Source organism: Platalea leucorodia (genome assembly GCF_965183815.1).
Source record: "Platalea leucorodia genome assembly, chromosome: 4".
NCBI classification, from domain to species: Eukaryota; Metazoa; Chordata; class Aves; order Pelecaniformes; family Threskiornithidae; genus Platalea; species Platalea leucorodia.
The window spans coordinates 125,762,325-125,779,266 of NC_138826.1; the positions used below are offsets into that span (position 1 = coordinate 125,762,325).

A 16,942-nucleotide genomic window follows, 5' to 3' on the forward strand; every position below is an offset into this window, starting at 1 on the left:
GAACGAGCAGTGTTAGAAAATGATAGAGGCTGTTGACCTCATGGTTATAAATGAAACCTGGTGGAGTATATCTCATAAATGGAACATCAATAGAGCTGACGGCAATCTATATGGGAGAAGTAAAAAGTGATGCCGTGGGGCAGAGGTGATGGTATAAGTCAGATGTATTTACAAATCCAGCAAGCTACAATGATATACAGGGGAGTGCAATTCTTTTGGGGAAGAGGAGGAAGAATAAACAACAGAGGAAAAATGAGATGTCTCTTCCCATCCCACCTGGACAGGGGGAGAAGAGCAATGCAAATGTGTTCGGACTGAGCTGAGAGGAGTAAAAATTGAAATTACCTTTTGTTTCAAAGATTCATGCAATGTTAATGCCATAACGCTCAACTGTCATACGAGTTATTTTGTTCTTTTCTGTCGTGGTTTGATCATCTGAATTTCTGAGCATCTCATTGCTGGAAGCCACAGCATGTTAATGAGCATCAGGAGGAGGGAGGGAGGGAGGGAAATAACTGACCGAAAGTAAAGCTAAATAAAGGGGTTTTCTGCCACGCACTGAAGCTCGCCAAATTCAGATTCAGATCGCCGTAAGTGCAGCCAGCTTTGTCATTTCAGCATCGGTAACTTGACTTTAAGACATGCCCACATGAAACCCAAGCATTCCAGTTCAATGCAACTGGAATCCATGGTTCATCATATGCAAGTCAGCGGCCTGTTAGTCACCCAGCTCGCTTTTTGGGTAGCTGACTGTGGGCAGATGGCAGCTGTGACATCCCTTTGAGCAACTCTGTCTTCTGCTTTATTTTCCTCCTTGGACTAGATGCTACATTGAAGTGTCTATGCGTGAACAAGAGCAGTAATCTCATTAACTGGTAGCAGTGGTGGGGTTTTATCTTCCGTGCTTACCACACGTTGGGCCGATGCATGATGAGAACACGCGTCCAGGTCTTTGATCGTTTCTCTTTTCTGTCCCAGCAACTTGAGATTAAATCTTGGTCCCGCTCAGGGCATCATCGAAGTGCTTAGTGAGTGACTGGGAGCAGAATTTTTGGTGCAGTGCCAGAAATACCATAGTCTCCAACAAGTCCATGACATGGTGGTGGTGGCCCTGTCGTCCTTCCCTGTAGAAAGTCGGTAGCTTTTCCAGCAAAGCTTCCTTGGCTGCAAATGGGCAATTTCTAGGCATAGCTATAAGTATTCAGAAACCACAAGGTGGAGTTGGGCAGGTGTGGACATGTTTTGGGAAATCCTAAAAAGGGGGCTACCTCTTAGTGACTTTTTGGTTAGGCTGTCAAAAGGCCCCTTCCCGGAGATAAAAATTCAATAACCTTTTGCTGTGGATGTGCCACAATTATCACTCATTGCTAATAGGGTGTTTTATCATGCTGGGCAGTCTCTGCATTCTTCATTATTTAGTGTTTGCTAAGCTGATGGCTCTTCCATAGCTCTTCCCTTATCTGCACTCCTTCAGAATTGGATTTTATATTTTCCGAACCAGTCAGATATGACAAAGTCATTTTCTTTTGCTCTTGTCTTTTGAGGGAATACAAACTTCTTTTTAACAATAACCATTTAAGGATTAAAGTTTCTGGAAGAAGATGAATTAACTGAGGAAGTCAAGTAAATTTTAAAAAGGTTTTATATGAAAATGGAAGTAGGGTTTCCTCTCCTCTTCCTCTCCTGCTTCTCTGCCTTGTCATAGGCAGATATAACATACACTCATCCTTTTCCCTTGCCGGAGCTTCAGCCTTCTGAAGCCCTCTGAATATTTTACAAAGAAGGAATTACTATGCACGATGAAGGAGTTGGGACATTCTTTACATGTTTAAGATGGTTGCATGCCGTGTGGAGGTATGAAGGTGAAAGATTAGCCATTAGCTCACTGAGTTGCAGCCACCCTTTTAAATTCAGCCAGCTGTTGGCATCTCGTGACTTGAGATCGTTGCAGTCAGCAGTTAACGACTGACTGGCTTAAACGTTGAGTTTGAAATTACTTTCTCATGGAGCTCACATGAAATAGGATTGTCTTTCTCTTCTAGATGGCTTATTGGAAGTAAAGATTTTGTATGAGTACCATGTGTCCATCTATAGATCAGTAGATACCCTTGTGTCCACCCAAAGTTTTGCTTAGTGTATCGTGTTCACTTTCTGCGTGTGCTTTCTCTTTCTTGTCCTTAATGAAGAACAATACCATTTGAGTACCTTAACAGTTTTATCTAGAAAAACAGGACTCCAGCAGCAGTCTCAAGAAAGACACCTCCTCTCCTGTCATTACCTTCTCCACCAAAAAAAAAAATCGCTTTAGAAATGGATTCTGAGGCTCAATATTTAGTCAAAGCAGGGAGGCGTATCAAGGAGCCCCCCAAGAAGAAGCATGGGGTCAGGAGGGTATTGAAATCAAGGCAGAAATGGAAAAAAAATTCTTGACTGTTTTTATTGTGGGCTGTTTCTTGGCTTTATGTAGCACCGCGGGTCCTGGATTCATGCAGTTGAGTGACGATCTTACTGTATTTGAAAACCACACACAGACATGCACACTTACCCTTTTTCTTGGAGAAAAGCTTCAGAAGCATGAAGGACTCAAAACATACTGTTTTTTAAAACCAGACCTAAGCAAATGATTTCTTTGACAGTTGTCAAAGCTCTTGACTTTCAATACCAGCTCCCCCCTGTCTCCTAGTGTCCCATGGAAGTTGGCACTGGAGCAAAGATTCCTTAAAAAGCAAAGATTCAAAGTCTTCGACACAAACCTGGCTTCAAATAGACGCCAGGCTGACCCCGTTTCTGCAGTGGCAGAAACTAGAAGGTGAACTCTCAATAATTGAGGAAAAATATGAGTACGTATTGGGAATTAACCTCTGCAGCTCAACCCTGCCTACCTTTGGGGAAGCACCCCAGTATTAGAGGAGGTGCATGGGAGACCTTCTCTGAGGGCTCGCTCCATCACTGGGACCGCCATGCCCTTGAGGACAACTTAACCCAGCAAAGCCATACCCACAGCAAAACAAACACGATGAAGCCGTTTCTCCACTACCTGCTTGTCACTCCACAGCGATGAACTGCAGTGGCTCACTGGCGGAGCTGGGTCTCGGCTCCGTCGATTTGCATCAGACACGGAGCTAATTTCTGTGTTTGGTTAAGCCAGCTGTATGCAGGTTTAAGGAGAAATGTGGAAATGCCATGCTCCCTTTCCAAAGGGGGGTTTGCACAGACCATTGGAAGGATGGTCTCCCTCCCCATTTCACACGAGCCGAATTTGGCCGGGTGGAGAGGCCCAGCTCCAGGCCCCCTCCGACCGTGGCCTTCATGCCCCCACCTCTGCCATCAGCCCCACCGTGACAGCCGTAAGCAGGGTGTTCAAGTGGTGTCAATATGTCAAAGTGATGCAGATGCCAATATGAAGTTCGGGAGATAAATCCCTCTTGTTCTTCCCAAGGAAGTCCCTTCCCAATGGATTCTTACCTCATTTTTTTTTTTTTTTTCACTCATCTAAGCAATTGAAATTGTACCTTGCCACACACAAAAAGCCAGCGTGGAGTTTGTTACTGTCACAGGCTTTATCCAGGAATGCGACCATTTCCCTGTAGCGCTCTCAGTTCCCACTGCCATGTTGCACTGCGATCCTGTGGCTTCCAAATCAGAGGCCTCCATCCCGCGTGGGGTTGTGAACCCGCCGGATTTAACTGCAGAAATGCTAGGAAGTAAAATGACAATGAGGACACCCAACAATAAAGCTTAGGAGTCGTTGGCTTCACCTGTTTGTGTTGCAAAAAGAGCACGGCTCTTCCTTGGAAGCTGGGTCTGGTTAGGAACGCTGTCAGGATGCAGTTTGGTCTGTTAGGGTGTTTTCAAGGTGTTATAAAATGAGGAGATTTATTTAGGGGCATTGCAGGGTGTGGAAGGACAGAGTTTCGCCCTTCTGAAGTATCTGAAAGGGCATTCAAGCCTCTTAACTTCTTAATCCAGGATGCTTCCAAAGCAGGTTATTTTCTCCTGTTCAGGGGTGCTTTCGCCCCAAAATCAAAGGGCGATGTGTAGAAGACACCTTCACCACTTCTTCTGCAGAGGGGCAGCGCTTCGCCCTCCAGATTTGCAGCAGTTCAGGTGAGCTATGACTTCATTCAAAAGCAGGGAGGAGAAAAAAAGGTTTGTGCTACAGCTTTTTACCAAATACTGCAGCTATCTGTCACTGTCTGTCTCTTAGTAATGATAATACTGAGCATTTGCATCGCATTTTCCAGCCATAGATCTCAAAATACTTTGAAAAGGTTAGTGAAGGCCATTACAGGATCAAGACTATCTTGGACCACTTTGCACCCGGAGGGTCAGCCTCCCCTTTTGCCTGGCTCTGGATGCCTCCTCGCACTGAAATAGGCTTTGATGGCTAATAGAAAGCATCCTGCAACACTCGAGAAAGTGATGCCTTTTAAAATTGATGGCGGAGCCCCTTTATACCACTCTGCCAGAGTAAAGGAGCTATAATTTACAGTCACTTTAAGGCCCCTTTCTGCTGACAGTGGTGTAAAGGGGTCTCAGTACAAATGAAAATCAAGCCCGATGCGGTGGTAAAATTGATGCCTTTCATTTCGTAGTCAGGCCACACAGCGGTGGTGAACTCAGACGGGTCTTTGTGTTTAACCCCGGTGTTTCTAATGAACTGAATTCAGCTCTTAAATGGGGCTATATTTCTCTCAAGTTGGAGCTTATTTTTTTTCTGTCACTGAACTTGTAACGCATCTTGCTGTATTGATTGCTCATGGGGAACTTTTTTGTAGAGATCTATTAATAGAGAACCTTATTTAAAAGCCAGATTAAAGATGATCAACACGTGCCTGACCTCGTGCAGGAGAAGGACTTAGTGAATGCTGTTGCTTTATTATTGCAACAAAAGTAAATTTCTTTCTAAACCAGAAAAAAGCTGCAATTTTTTTCAAAATGCGAAACATCTGCCATTAACTGAAAAAGATAAATCTTGAGTGCTTGTATTATTTGATGAATATCTGTTGCTTCAATATAACTTAGTCGAAATGACAGCTTTCCATTTTAGCTTCTTAAGCAGTCTCATTTTCCAATACTTTTTTTCCTCTTCCACTAACGGAACAGCTGGTGCTCTTCTGCAAATGCTCAAAGCATGATCAGATCACCTTCTCAGGTGCTCTGGACCTTCATAATACGATCATCCATAATGTCTTTTTCCATCTCCTAGCTGTGCACCCTTTGTCTGAATGGAGATCCGGTGGCCTGGGGTGATCCCTCTCCACCTCCGCCTTGCAGACTGTTTGATCAGGATCGTGTTAACTCGCTTTGCGTCTACGGGGTGTTTTACAGGTGAATGCAAGGTCACCCTGTCCATGGGCTGAGGTGACCACAGGTTACATGAATGTGGATAGTCCTGCAATAAGCTCAAGAGGTCAAGCCCTGCACCTGGGTAGTGTGTATTAATTTCGCCTGGGAACGGCTGGTTCAAAATGGTCTTGGACGTCTTCTTTCAGACCTAGTTGGTTCAGAGGAGAACCAGAGGAAGCCAAAAGGAAAAGGTCTTCTTGGGCATCTTATCTGCATCGCTGTGGCTCATATCCACACAGCTCCCTCTCGTCAATCCCACAGCTCAGCCTGTTCTTGTGCTGACATCCCTGGGATGCTGCAGAGATGACCAATGTCATCTCCTTGCTGCTACGAATCCCACCATTGTCCACAGCATGCTTGGGGCTGGTATTTAATCAAGAATCAAGGTACCCACCTCGAGTCGTGGGTTTCCCCAGCTGGGACTCCCCTCGAGCAAGGACGAGGAGCTTTACCATCCTCAGCCACGGTAAAATGTGGGTCTATCAAGTCCAAACCAAACCATCTGTGATCACCTGCTAATTAATTGCCATTTGTAGTTTTAATAGAAGCTACAAATGTACTTACACTTACGTAAAGCTGCTACAAACAGGTTAGAGACTCCTAGGTAATATTTAGACTTTGGGTTCAGCAGATACATCATGTCACCTGGAGTTACTCCATACTGAATGGTAAAAGCCTAATAGGGGAACCAGTGTCAGAGTGCAGAGGCCTTTCAGAAGACGTTTGGAGAGAAAATATTAAGTATCCATCGGTGTCCTGACGTAGAGCATTTATGAGCCTTTTATCAATGACTCCAAGAGCCATCAGCAATGCTATGGATGTGTTTTCTCCTAAAGAGCCTTCAGATTGAAGGCTCAGATTGAAGATTTGATATTTAACATATCAAAATGGGAATATTTTTTCCCCTCTAAGTGCCGATTCAGCAAAGTTGTCTTGGATCCAAAAGCAAAGCTGTGTCTGTTGGTCTCTTAACACCAACTGAGGCTGACCAAGAGCTGAGCAGAGCAATCCGGGCAGCGGATAAGAGTCCCGCTGGTACTGTCTTAGCTGAGTTGGCTTTTGGAGGAATAAAACCATGGAAAATTTGGGACAGCAAAGTGTTAAGACTAACCTTCAAGACCAGCAGGGAACTGCTGACCTCGTGAAGACAAAATGGCTGTTTTGGCAAGCCTGAGCATGAAGAGATTCTTTTGGTTTGTTTTATAACGTTGGCGATAAAATTTCATAGCTTAAATGTGGGTCTGCTTTGCTGGATATCCGGGAATGAAACCACATAGTCATCAGCCAACTGAAAGCTCTTGTTTTCTTGTCAAAGTGATCTCCTAGTGCCTCTCAGTGCCTTTTTTTCCCTTGAATGTCTGCAGTGAAACTGTTCTTATGGATTAGTGGTTGCAGCTTTCCCCAGCCTCAATGCTTTACATCAAATATTTAATGGTTAGAAAATGAGATGTTGTTTTTCTGACCTGGATGCTCAGCATTTATGGTTCTTTACCTCGCACAATAGGCACACCACCGTGATGCAGTCCCAGTATTGATCTGGTGCCATGGGGTCAGCACTTAGCTTACCGTCATGATTACACTAATTGCTCTTCTCCATCTTTCTTTCCTCCCACCCACCAGCCTTAAACGCAGGGGATTGTCATGTAAATAAGTGACCTAATTAGCAGTGCTTTCAAACTGTTTTACAATGAGGATCCCTCATGAGTAATACCAGCAAATCAAGGTTTTTGTGGAAATAACTCCAAAGAGCCTGCTGTCCACTCCAGTTGGTTCAGTGCATTAGGACCTGCTTATCTCTTCTGAAGAAGATGACTCGGTGGTGTCAAAGATTGATAGTAGTAAGTCCACCTGCTTCTCCTTGGCTTCTTAGAGGTGGCAGCTTACTATAGTGTGGAAGAGGCAAAATAATTTTCACAACTAGGAGACGGGACTCAAAAGTGTGGTCAATCATTGACGTCACCAGCGAGTCATTTTGCCACGGCGCGTGGGCTGTAGGATCATTCTGATCTAACGAGCATTTATATTCGTATGGGACTTGGGGGAAATGACTCTTAAATAAGCAGGAATTGTGGAGAAGTCAGACTATGAGTCTGATGCAGCTGATACAAAACGTAACTAATGTTCCTGCTGACATTAAGGTCATCTTTGTGCTTGTCTCTTTTCCTGGGAGTGGATTCTGTGTGTTTCCCTTTCTTCTGCCTACATTTGAAAACCCTTTGTAGTTCCCATGGCTATTCATACTCACACCTTCCTCTCTATCCTCCTGGACAAGACTCATTCATTCCTGTTTGTCCTCCGACACAGACCTCCCTGCTGCTCCTCCTCTTGCTTTGCAAACCAATCTATTAAAAACAAACAGCCCCCAAAACACTTCTAGCTATAATTGTCAACAGTCAAAAAAGGATCCTTAAGGTATCTACTTAACTGTATTTTCATTACATTTTCTTCACCTTGTCCCTGCCTCTTGCAAAGAAGAGCAGTTTTGGTCGTGGGCATCGGGACACCGATTGACTTCAGGACTTCTGTTCCTTGCTCTCCCAGTGAGTCCAATAGACTGGGAGGTTTAAGGTCCTTTTAGAAATAAATCCCTGTCAAGGCATCTTCTACCCAGAGAAATTCTGCAACGACGTTTTGAGGGCATTTACTGTCAAGGTGCAGCTCAATATCATGGAGGACTCTGAGGAAAGAAAGGAAAAAGTTAAATTTATGCTTGTGTTTGCAAGGGAAGATTTGTGGCCTCTCAGACGGTTTGGAGCATCACCCCCTTTCCTGGCCCAGTTGACCAGTCCCTTAACAAAACGTCTTGATCCCTCAGTTTTTAGTTCAAGGCTCAGTTATGCTGCTTTGTAAGTGTCCTAATACCAATCACTGATTTTTCTTCTCTACTTCTGAGGAAGCCTTATGTGAAGGTTGATGGCTCTTTATAGGTTTGGGGGGTTTTTTATATTAATCCAAGTGCATGGCCAAAGCTCATCTTCCTTATTCTTTTAGCTGCCAAAAAATGAATCATTTCAATTCAGGTAGGACACACCCTAACAGCAGTTTGGAGAATCTTCCGTTAAGTCAGTGCATAAATGTCTGCTGTTCCCCTCTGCCTCGATCAACACCATGTGAAGTTTTCTGTGATTTTCACAAATGCCCAGCGTTCCTCCCTGATGCTCACCAGTGGGTTAACGGCGGAGCCGGCGTGCTCGGAGTCAGATACCATTGAAATATCATTAATTTGATGATACATACAGTATGTTTATTCTGAATGCTGCGAAGCATTCTTTATTAACAGTTGAGCCACAATCGTCTCCATCAGCTCTAAGGACATGGTGCCTCGTACGAAGCAGCTGGCCTTGAGGTTTTCTGTTTTCCTTCCACTCATTTTTGCTTGTTCATTCACAAATGCTGACAGTTTTTACAAGTTTTTCTCTGCCTATTGAAACCAGTGACAAATGGGTAGAGAAATGAGTTTGGGGGTGAATTTTTGACTCTCTGTAGATTGATGGAAGTGTCTCCGTTGACTTCACTGGAGCTGTGATTTTGCCCTGTCTTTAATGAAAATTAGGGGAAGCACATGGCTAACCAAGCACAGAGGAGGGTGGGAAACACCGAACAGGCAAAAAATACGTTCCATAACTCAAAAGCAGATGAATGGGTTTTTACTAAGCTTTCTAAATCAAGTCACTTTTTGCCCTGCCCCTCTAGCTCAGAGACACCTTTTTTGTTCCCCCTGATAATCCCTTTCCCGGGGCTGCATATTTGCAGAAAGTAATGGAAAACAAACCACTTTTAGAGGAGTTATTGCCTTTTTAAAAGTGCTAATTTCCTTGTGAAATTTATGCCTGCCGGCAGAGGCAGACGAGGAGCTCCGCAGGCAGCTCTAACGAGACAATTCATTAACTAGCGAGTGTACACACGCCATAAAAAACATTAATTCACAAAATGAAAAACTAATAGAGTGTTTAGCCTGTTCTTTATCACCGGTGACAGTCTGTGCTCTCCTCATCATTAGTGTTTACTGAACTGATGGGGACTGCAGCCCAGCCTGCTTATCACCACTCATCGCAAATGAGGTCGCAATGCTTTTTTCCAGCATGGCTGCCTTGTCCCCTCTCCCACACTTGAATTTTAACATGGAGCGAAGGGCAGAGAGGAATGAAAGAAAGTTCTCAATGCCAGCCTTCAATTTTGTCTTGTTTTTCATGGGTTTGGGGCGCAAGTTCTCCTTCCTTCTCCATCTTCGTCAGAACCTCAAGGAGATTTGCAAGGGAAAATCCCTTCCTTAAGGATCTTCCCATACGATCCTGGTTGCCTCTACTAGAGAACACGCTTCGTTAGTAGGAATTTGCTATGAGTAATATTAATGAGAAGCTCTCCCTGAGCTTGCTTTCTCTTTACTTCTGCTTGTCCTTTAAGTGTTGGCATAACTTTGCCCCTTCAGCACCAGTGAGTGGTTTTGCCATTGATCCCAGTAAAAGGTGAGCCGGACCAGTGCTGAGTATTTAGATAATTCCATCCTCCCATCTCTTGTTTGAAAGGTCCCGACCTCTTAAAGTATGTCCTTTCTTGGTATTTGTTTTGTTTTAACAAGAATCCCCGTTCTCTCCTGTGTTTCTCTATCGATCGATACGGGCAGCTGTGTGCTCTGCTCTCGTGCGCACGGTAAATGTTCTCCATATCTCAGAGCTTTGCAGGGGTCAGGGTCGAGGAGGAGGTGGCGGCCATTGCATGGGAGACTCAGTGCTTGGCTTAGGTAGGCGCTGACTGTCGGCACCTCTGCTCGTCGGCCTTGTCCCCTCTCCCGCACTGTCTTGTCTGTAGAGATAAATGTCTGTAAAAACAAGTGTCTGTAGAGACAAGCTCGTCTTGGAGTCAAGAGTTAATCTTACCCACCGTTGTGGAAGTGAAGGTCAGAGCACTGATGTGCAGAGCCACCGTCCTTGCCATCTGCATGGCTTAAGGAACTGCCTGTCCGTTTGGAGCCTACGTGAAGAAGACGGCTGACATCCAAAATCAAAGTGTTAGATGCCAGATGCGTTGGAGTTTGGAGCAGATGACTTTTAAAGGTCCCTTCTGATCCAAACCATTCGATGATTCTGTGATCTTGGAAGTCTTGGGAGATGTCATTGTTCTTATTGATTTTCTTCTCCATATTTAAAATCTATAAAGAGAACAATTTAGATTGAAAGGAGCAATGCATCAATATCTGCATAAATATTTTAAGTATCCTGCCATATCTAAGAGGCTCAAAGGTTCGCACTTCTGAAAAGGAAGGGGAGGATGTCAAACCCAAAATCTAGCTTTGGTTCCTGAATTCCTATAGCTCTGAAATGAAACTCATGAACTTTGGGAGAATCAAAATCCAGTTCCAGATTTTATGGCTCATTCCAGTTCTTTTCTATAAAGCTGCAGCTCCGAGATCCCCAGACAGACCAATTTAGAGGTAGGCAGTGAGTGATCTATGCCTTAGAGCTTCAAATAATACTCCTGCAGCCAGAAACCGGTCCAAGTGGCCATATGGGTTGCATATAGTTGTTGTTGTTCATTATTTCTCGAGCACCACAGGTGTGCAGAGCGCTTTACAAGAGGATAAAAAGAGAAGGCCCCTGCTCCTCGGAGAGCTTACACTCTAAATTAGATCGAGACAGCATCTCGAGAGTGATAAGAGATCAAAGTGGGAGGAAAGATGTGTAACCACGAAAAGAAAAGCGGCTTGAGAGCAGGGTCCTGGTATTTATTCCCACAGAGAGAAAATCATTTGAGTTGATTTGCTTTGTCTGGTTCTCTTTGCTTATTTAGGCTTTTTAGTCTCCAGCAAGTTCTAACATATCTCCCAGCTCCTGCAGCCCAACGCAGCCGTCTCCATACAGCTACGTGGAGGCGATGCCCCGTGCCACTTGTGTCACCTTTCGGTGGGGCTGTGGGCATCTCAGCGACGTTCCTGTCCCCCCCCAAAGCCCTTGCTCATCAGCAGCAGCTTTCCTTTACTAGGCTCTGGCCCAGATTGACAGACCATGGCTTAACAGAAAGAGAGGGGTTTTTTAATGGTGACATATTTAAAAAAACATTAGTTTCCTCTTGCTGTTTGGCTTCAGAAGGCAGAGGTCTCCTGGCATATGTCTTCCTTCAGAAATCTCGCCAAAATAAGTCCTTGATGTTGCATCTAATGTGCACACTGTACTGCTGTACTCTATCATCTCCTTTAAAAAAACCCCACATAATCACATATCTAATTCTTCCCAACTTCACCCAATGCTTTTTCCTTTAAATAACCAGATATTCTTCTTTCTTGTTGGCGTTAGAGTAGCAAATTTGTCTCCCAGTGGCATCGTCACCTCGTGATGCTAAAAGCTGTAGGAACAGGAGACGCGGAGAGCTCAGAGTCAGCTTGAATGGCAGTGATGATAAAAACACGTTATCCAGGTTTTACATGCTGGGAACTAAAGCACAGAAGGAGAAAGTGGTGCATGAGATCCCCAGAAAAGTCTCCAGCAGAGAGAAGAATTAAGCCTGAGCCTCTAAAGGCATAGTCCAGCACGTAACCTGTAACAAATTTCCTTTTCCGCGTGTGTATTTGCAATTATTTTGGAGTTTCCTCATCTGGAGAGGAAGGGAGTAAGAAATTAAAATTTAAAAAGCTGTGATCTGGTCCCTAATGTTACCTGCGGGGCAAAGCAAGTGTTTCATACTGTATCTGTTTTCCAAATAAGAGGGTTTTTTCCCCAGCAGAGTTGTAAAATTTCTACGTGAGCCTTCCCCCTGTAAAGCAAATGCAGGTAGTGCTACGTAAAGCCTGAGCATGTTGGAGGTTTATTTCTCAGGTTCAGGTTGCACCGGACGCGAGGCAGAGCCTGTAACCTTAGACTGATTTTTCTCCTTGCTCTATTAAATCATTCGAATCTGTTAGCTGTCACTCTGCTCAAGCAGGGAGCGGGCAGGACGCGCTATTGTAGACCTTGATTGGTTACAGAGGTTTGTTTATGGGCAACGCGGCAGGTTTTGTTTAATATTCCCCGGGTCTGGTAATTTACATCCATCGATTTACAAGGCACAATCTGTCAAGAGGCACCAGCATCGCATTGAATTGCAAAATGATTGAAATCATTGGTGACAACGAGTGTGTTAAGTTTATTTTTCTCAGGTTCGCCGAAATGAAATGTTCTTTCTCTTTGGAGTGAGATATCTTGGCTGTGCTTACAGCAAGCTAGAAGAAATCCCAAACAAAATCGTAACTGTTATCCGGCATGACGGGAAGATCGCTTAAGACAAGTGAAATTCATGTGTTTAGGCTGCAAGATGATAAGGGCCAGTGGAACAAGGTGGTGGCCACTGCTTACCCAACCCTTGGGTATTTTGTTGGCCAGGAAGGCTCATATTCAACTTGGTGTAAATGGGTTACGAAGGAGGAGAAGGGGATGGCTGCTGATCTGCTGGTTTGCTTCTCCAGTTGGAGATACCTCCCTCTTTAAGCAGAGAGCTCAGAGTGTGCTCTGATGGGTCAAATGTCCATGCAACGCAGGGTCACCCTTTGCCCAAAGAACTGGCCAACTCCAAAGCCAGCTCCAAATTCCTTTTTTTATTCAGAGCCCCTTAACAATTTAGGCTCTGATTATTTTTTGCTGCTACAGCTCCTTCTGTGGGTTCGTGTTGCCAAGGATGATGGAGTAAAACTGTCTTGAGTGAGACTTAAAGAAATGGGGTTTTCTCATTGGCTGCGAAATAGGTCCTTTCTAGATGTCCAAAGGAGAAAGGAAAATTGCTGGGCTCTGAGAGGCTTCGTTTGATCTTGAAAAGCAAAAGTACACTTCGGTGTCATCATCATGCATGGAAGAAATTGGTATGCATCCCCCAAGCCAGCACCTGACCCTCCTCCCCGCCGTGGGGGCTCTGAACACCCAAAAGGACTTCAGTGCTCTGGCTTTAAATAAGGAGCAGATTGTCCCCGTCTCCCTCCTCCTCTTATCTCCACTGACAAATATAATTACAGCCGCACTTAAATTGCTGTAAATGAATTCTGGAGAGTAGAAAAATTGTGCATGTATCTCTCCACTGCAGAAATTAGCTGACTCTTGCATTTCGGATGATGGGTCCATCCATCTCCACCGCTTGCAGGGAGGCATCGCTAGAGCGAGCTGGCACGATCAAACCAGAGGCTGCAGCCCCAGCACTGCTAAAGAGAGGTGGTTCTTGCAGCGAGTCCATCTGTAGTAGTGAGGCTGATGATAGAAACTTCTCAAAATGTAGGATTTTTGACTAAAAATAGATTTTTTTTCCCCCCCCATAATAGAGATGAGGTTTCCTGCTTTCTGCTGTGACCAAATAAGCACCCCTAGACCTGATCCCAAAGTCCTGCCACCCTCCAGGGAAAGAAAAGTCACTTGGAGGTCTCACAGCTGAAAGGTGGGTGGCAGCTGGAGAAACAGCTCTTCCAAAGCGCCTTCCGAGGGTCGTCTCTTAACACCCGTCATCTGGCAATTCGAGGCTGCGTAAATAAGCCCATCACCCCCTCGCTGATAATTTCATTTTCGGTGTGGGAGAGACCTCAGTGAGCAGGGAGAGGCTTGGAGAAGTGTTGGGGCGTGCTAGGGAGGGGGCCTCCTTGTTATTCCCATTCACCCTGGGTGGATTTCGGCTCTTGTTTCCCTTTTTATTTCTCTTTTACGTTCCAGGCCAGTTAATTATTTGCAGCAGTATTTGCCAGGCTATGAATTTCTCCACCATGTTCCTTGGTTAAAAAAAAAAACTTCATAAATATTGCTGTGATTGCAGGAATTGCTGAAGGAGGCTACTTCCAGGAGCCGTGTTTTACATGGCTTCATCCGTGCACGCCTTTCTCTGTTGTGATTCACGGTACATTTAGATGCACAATTAGGCCCTTTGCTGTGTGCAATCTTCTCCTTTTGCTTTGTCGCACTCCTTTAATTGTACAGTTCTGTCTTGTGTGTTTATCTCTGTTTCAGTTTGTTTTGCACAAAACAGATTGGGGCTTTTTATCTCCTCATTTTGTGTTTTTTTTTTTCTTTTCGGAGTAGATCTGAAGGTGTATTTAATTTTAGGAGCAAATCCAAAGCTTGGCGTAGGTTCCTCTTTCGAAGCAGGTCTTTGGCTTTGTACAAACAGCAGCAAGTGACATTTACTTAATCAACCTCCATCAAAATGAAAGTTTATTGTCAACGGTTCCTTGGTGATGTACAAATCCTTTCTGTGCAGAGTTGCGTTGGTGTCTGACTAAGCGTTGATCGTGTAACGAACGTTAGTGCAAGAGAAGAGAGAAGGAGATGATTCTTAAAGCCAGCAGATAGCATACCTCCATTATTCAAGTTGATCACAGCGAACTATGAGCTGAAAATGTGAAGCAACCATGCAAAAAAGCAGATAGGGCAGAGGAAAAGAGCATTCTAAGGGGAGACGAGAAAGCTCCAGTCCCGTTATGGCACCAGTTATGGCTCAAATACAGCGTACAGCTCTGGTTGCCCATGTTCAAGACAAATTCATTGAAACCAGAAGAGGTGCAGAGAGTTGCTTTTGTCAGGCCCTGGCCCAGGCTGCCCAGGGACGCGGTGCAGTCCCCATCCCTGGAGGGATTTAAAAGATGTGTAGACGTGGCACGTGGGGACATGGTTTAGTGGTGGACTTGGCAGTGCTGGGTTACCGGTTGGACTCGATGATTTTAGGGGTCTTTTCCAACCTAAACAATTCGATGATTCTATGAAGAGGGATGCCAGGGATGGAGAGCTCCATAAGGCAAAGAATAACGTCGGCATATGAAGAACCAAATATAAAACACCAGTGAATAAGTTTAGGCTGGAAATTAGATCCCAAACTTTAACTTCACTGTTAGAGGAGTGATGTTTTGAAGGAGCCAGCAAGGGTAGAAATCTGAACAACTTTAATATGGCACAGAAATTTATACGTAAGGCCATGGGACACGGGGCTCGTGGGGACTGGACTTGGTGATCCAGGAGATCCCTTGCAATCCCGTTATTTAATTCAAGTGGAAGTTGCCTAAGCGGGGCTGCCTGATTTCAAACATTGCTAATCACCCTGTGCAGGAAGTCAGTTCTGAAGTGCTGCTTGAACGAGGACTTGAACTCAGATGTTTGGGATATGCTTCCTCTAATTAGGGCGGAATATATGATAACAGCGTGTAACTCTTGTTAGTGAAGCTCCTTCTTTAGCTCGAGTGGCAGCGATTTGTGTCGCAGGGGAGAAGGTTCAGGGTTCAGGCACGGGGATAAAATATAAGGGATGAAGGCTGCAGAGTTGTAGCTGCGTTGACACCGCTCCAAGAGAGACGATGCTCTCGTGGTTGGGGTAAACTCAAGGTGGTTTTATAGAGATCTCAGTGGGAGGGAAACAGTTGGTCCATGACCAACTCATACCTGTTGCCTGCTTTTTAATTGCTTTACTGCCCAAGAGCTGTGTTTTGTTAACAAGAACGAAGAAAGATGCCTCTGAAGGGATGGGGGCAGGCAAAAAGTCACTTGAGATTACATGGGGAAGCCTATGGTGACCAAAAAGGACCATCCCTCCTGTCGGTGCTGTGCTTTGGATCCCGAGCAACTCTTTTCTCACTCCAAGCAGAGCAAGATAAATGTTCCTGCATTCTGCAGCTACAGAAACACTCATCACAGAGCAATATCTTCCCAAGCAAATGTATTCTGGTGGTTGATTAAACCCCTCAGATTCGCTCTGGAGTTTAATCAATTGCAGCAGCAGTTTGTTGCTTCATACACTCCCAAATTATAGACATTATTGCTCAGCCAAAGGTGGGAGAGAACACAGATATTTAGATGGAAGCAAACAAGATGCTATGGTCGCTAAAGCTTAGCGGTATTGATGAAGTATGTCACAAATTTATACTCTCTTCTCTTGCTAGCCATGTCTCCTGGCCAGGACAGCCATGCCAGTATGGAACACCTTCCCGCATCCGAACAGATCCTGCAAACCCTGAGTGAGCTGGCCCGGTCTTTTCAAGAGATGGCTGACCGCTGCCTGCTGGTTCTGCATTTGGAAGTCAGGTAAAAGCCCTGAATTCAGGTACCACGGGTGAGCTCGGGAGGCTACAGGTTAAGATTGTGTCCAGAGTACATATTATGGCACCAGAGACAGATATACTTACTGCTGTAGCATCAAAGATCAGTCCTGAAGTGCCAGATCCCACCACCACGGATGGCCAAATGTGGGATGGAGCCAGGATACCGAAAGTGGAATATCCTAGGGAGGTCTGTGTCTTATGTGTCAGAGACGAGGAAAAATGGGGTTTCGGGGGCTTTGTCCTTAGAAAATTGCACAATGATGTTTTAATAGTCTAACAGGTGTCTGCACATTCATTAGCCACTGCGCTTTGGAGCTTTTCTTACTACTTTTTCAAATAGTAACAGAAACTGGGAAACCAGCTGGATTTTTTTAAAGGGATGGATAATTTTCTGATGTCTCTGACTTCACATGCAAAGATCAAAGGCAGCAGATCCCTTTCTTCAGGCTGCCAGCTGTCCACTCTGGGGCTGGGAAGACATTTTTCCCTTATATATCGTATTGGCCAGGTGTATTTTCATTGCTTCCCTTTTCTCTGAAGCATCAGATAGAAGTGGATGTCACAGGC

The 16,942-nt window shown here is 44.8% G+C and overlaps 1 protein-coding gene across 1 annotated transcript in view; it reads left to right on the forward strand.

Moving 5' to 3' along the window:
• The window catches only part of EXOC4 (exocyst complex component 4), a 411,704-nt gene that overhangs the window by 358,307 nt on the left and 36,455 nt on the right, over positions 1 to 16,942 (forward strand). Inside the window, exon 15 of the mRNA XM_082310080.1 lies at positions 16,217 to 16,358. Within this exon, the coding sequence (XP_082166206.1) occupies positions 16,217 to 16,358 (142 nt within the window). The remainder of the gene's footprint in view (positions 1 to 16,216; positions 16,359 to 16,942) is intronic.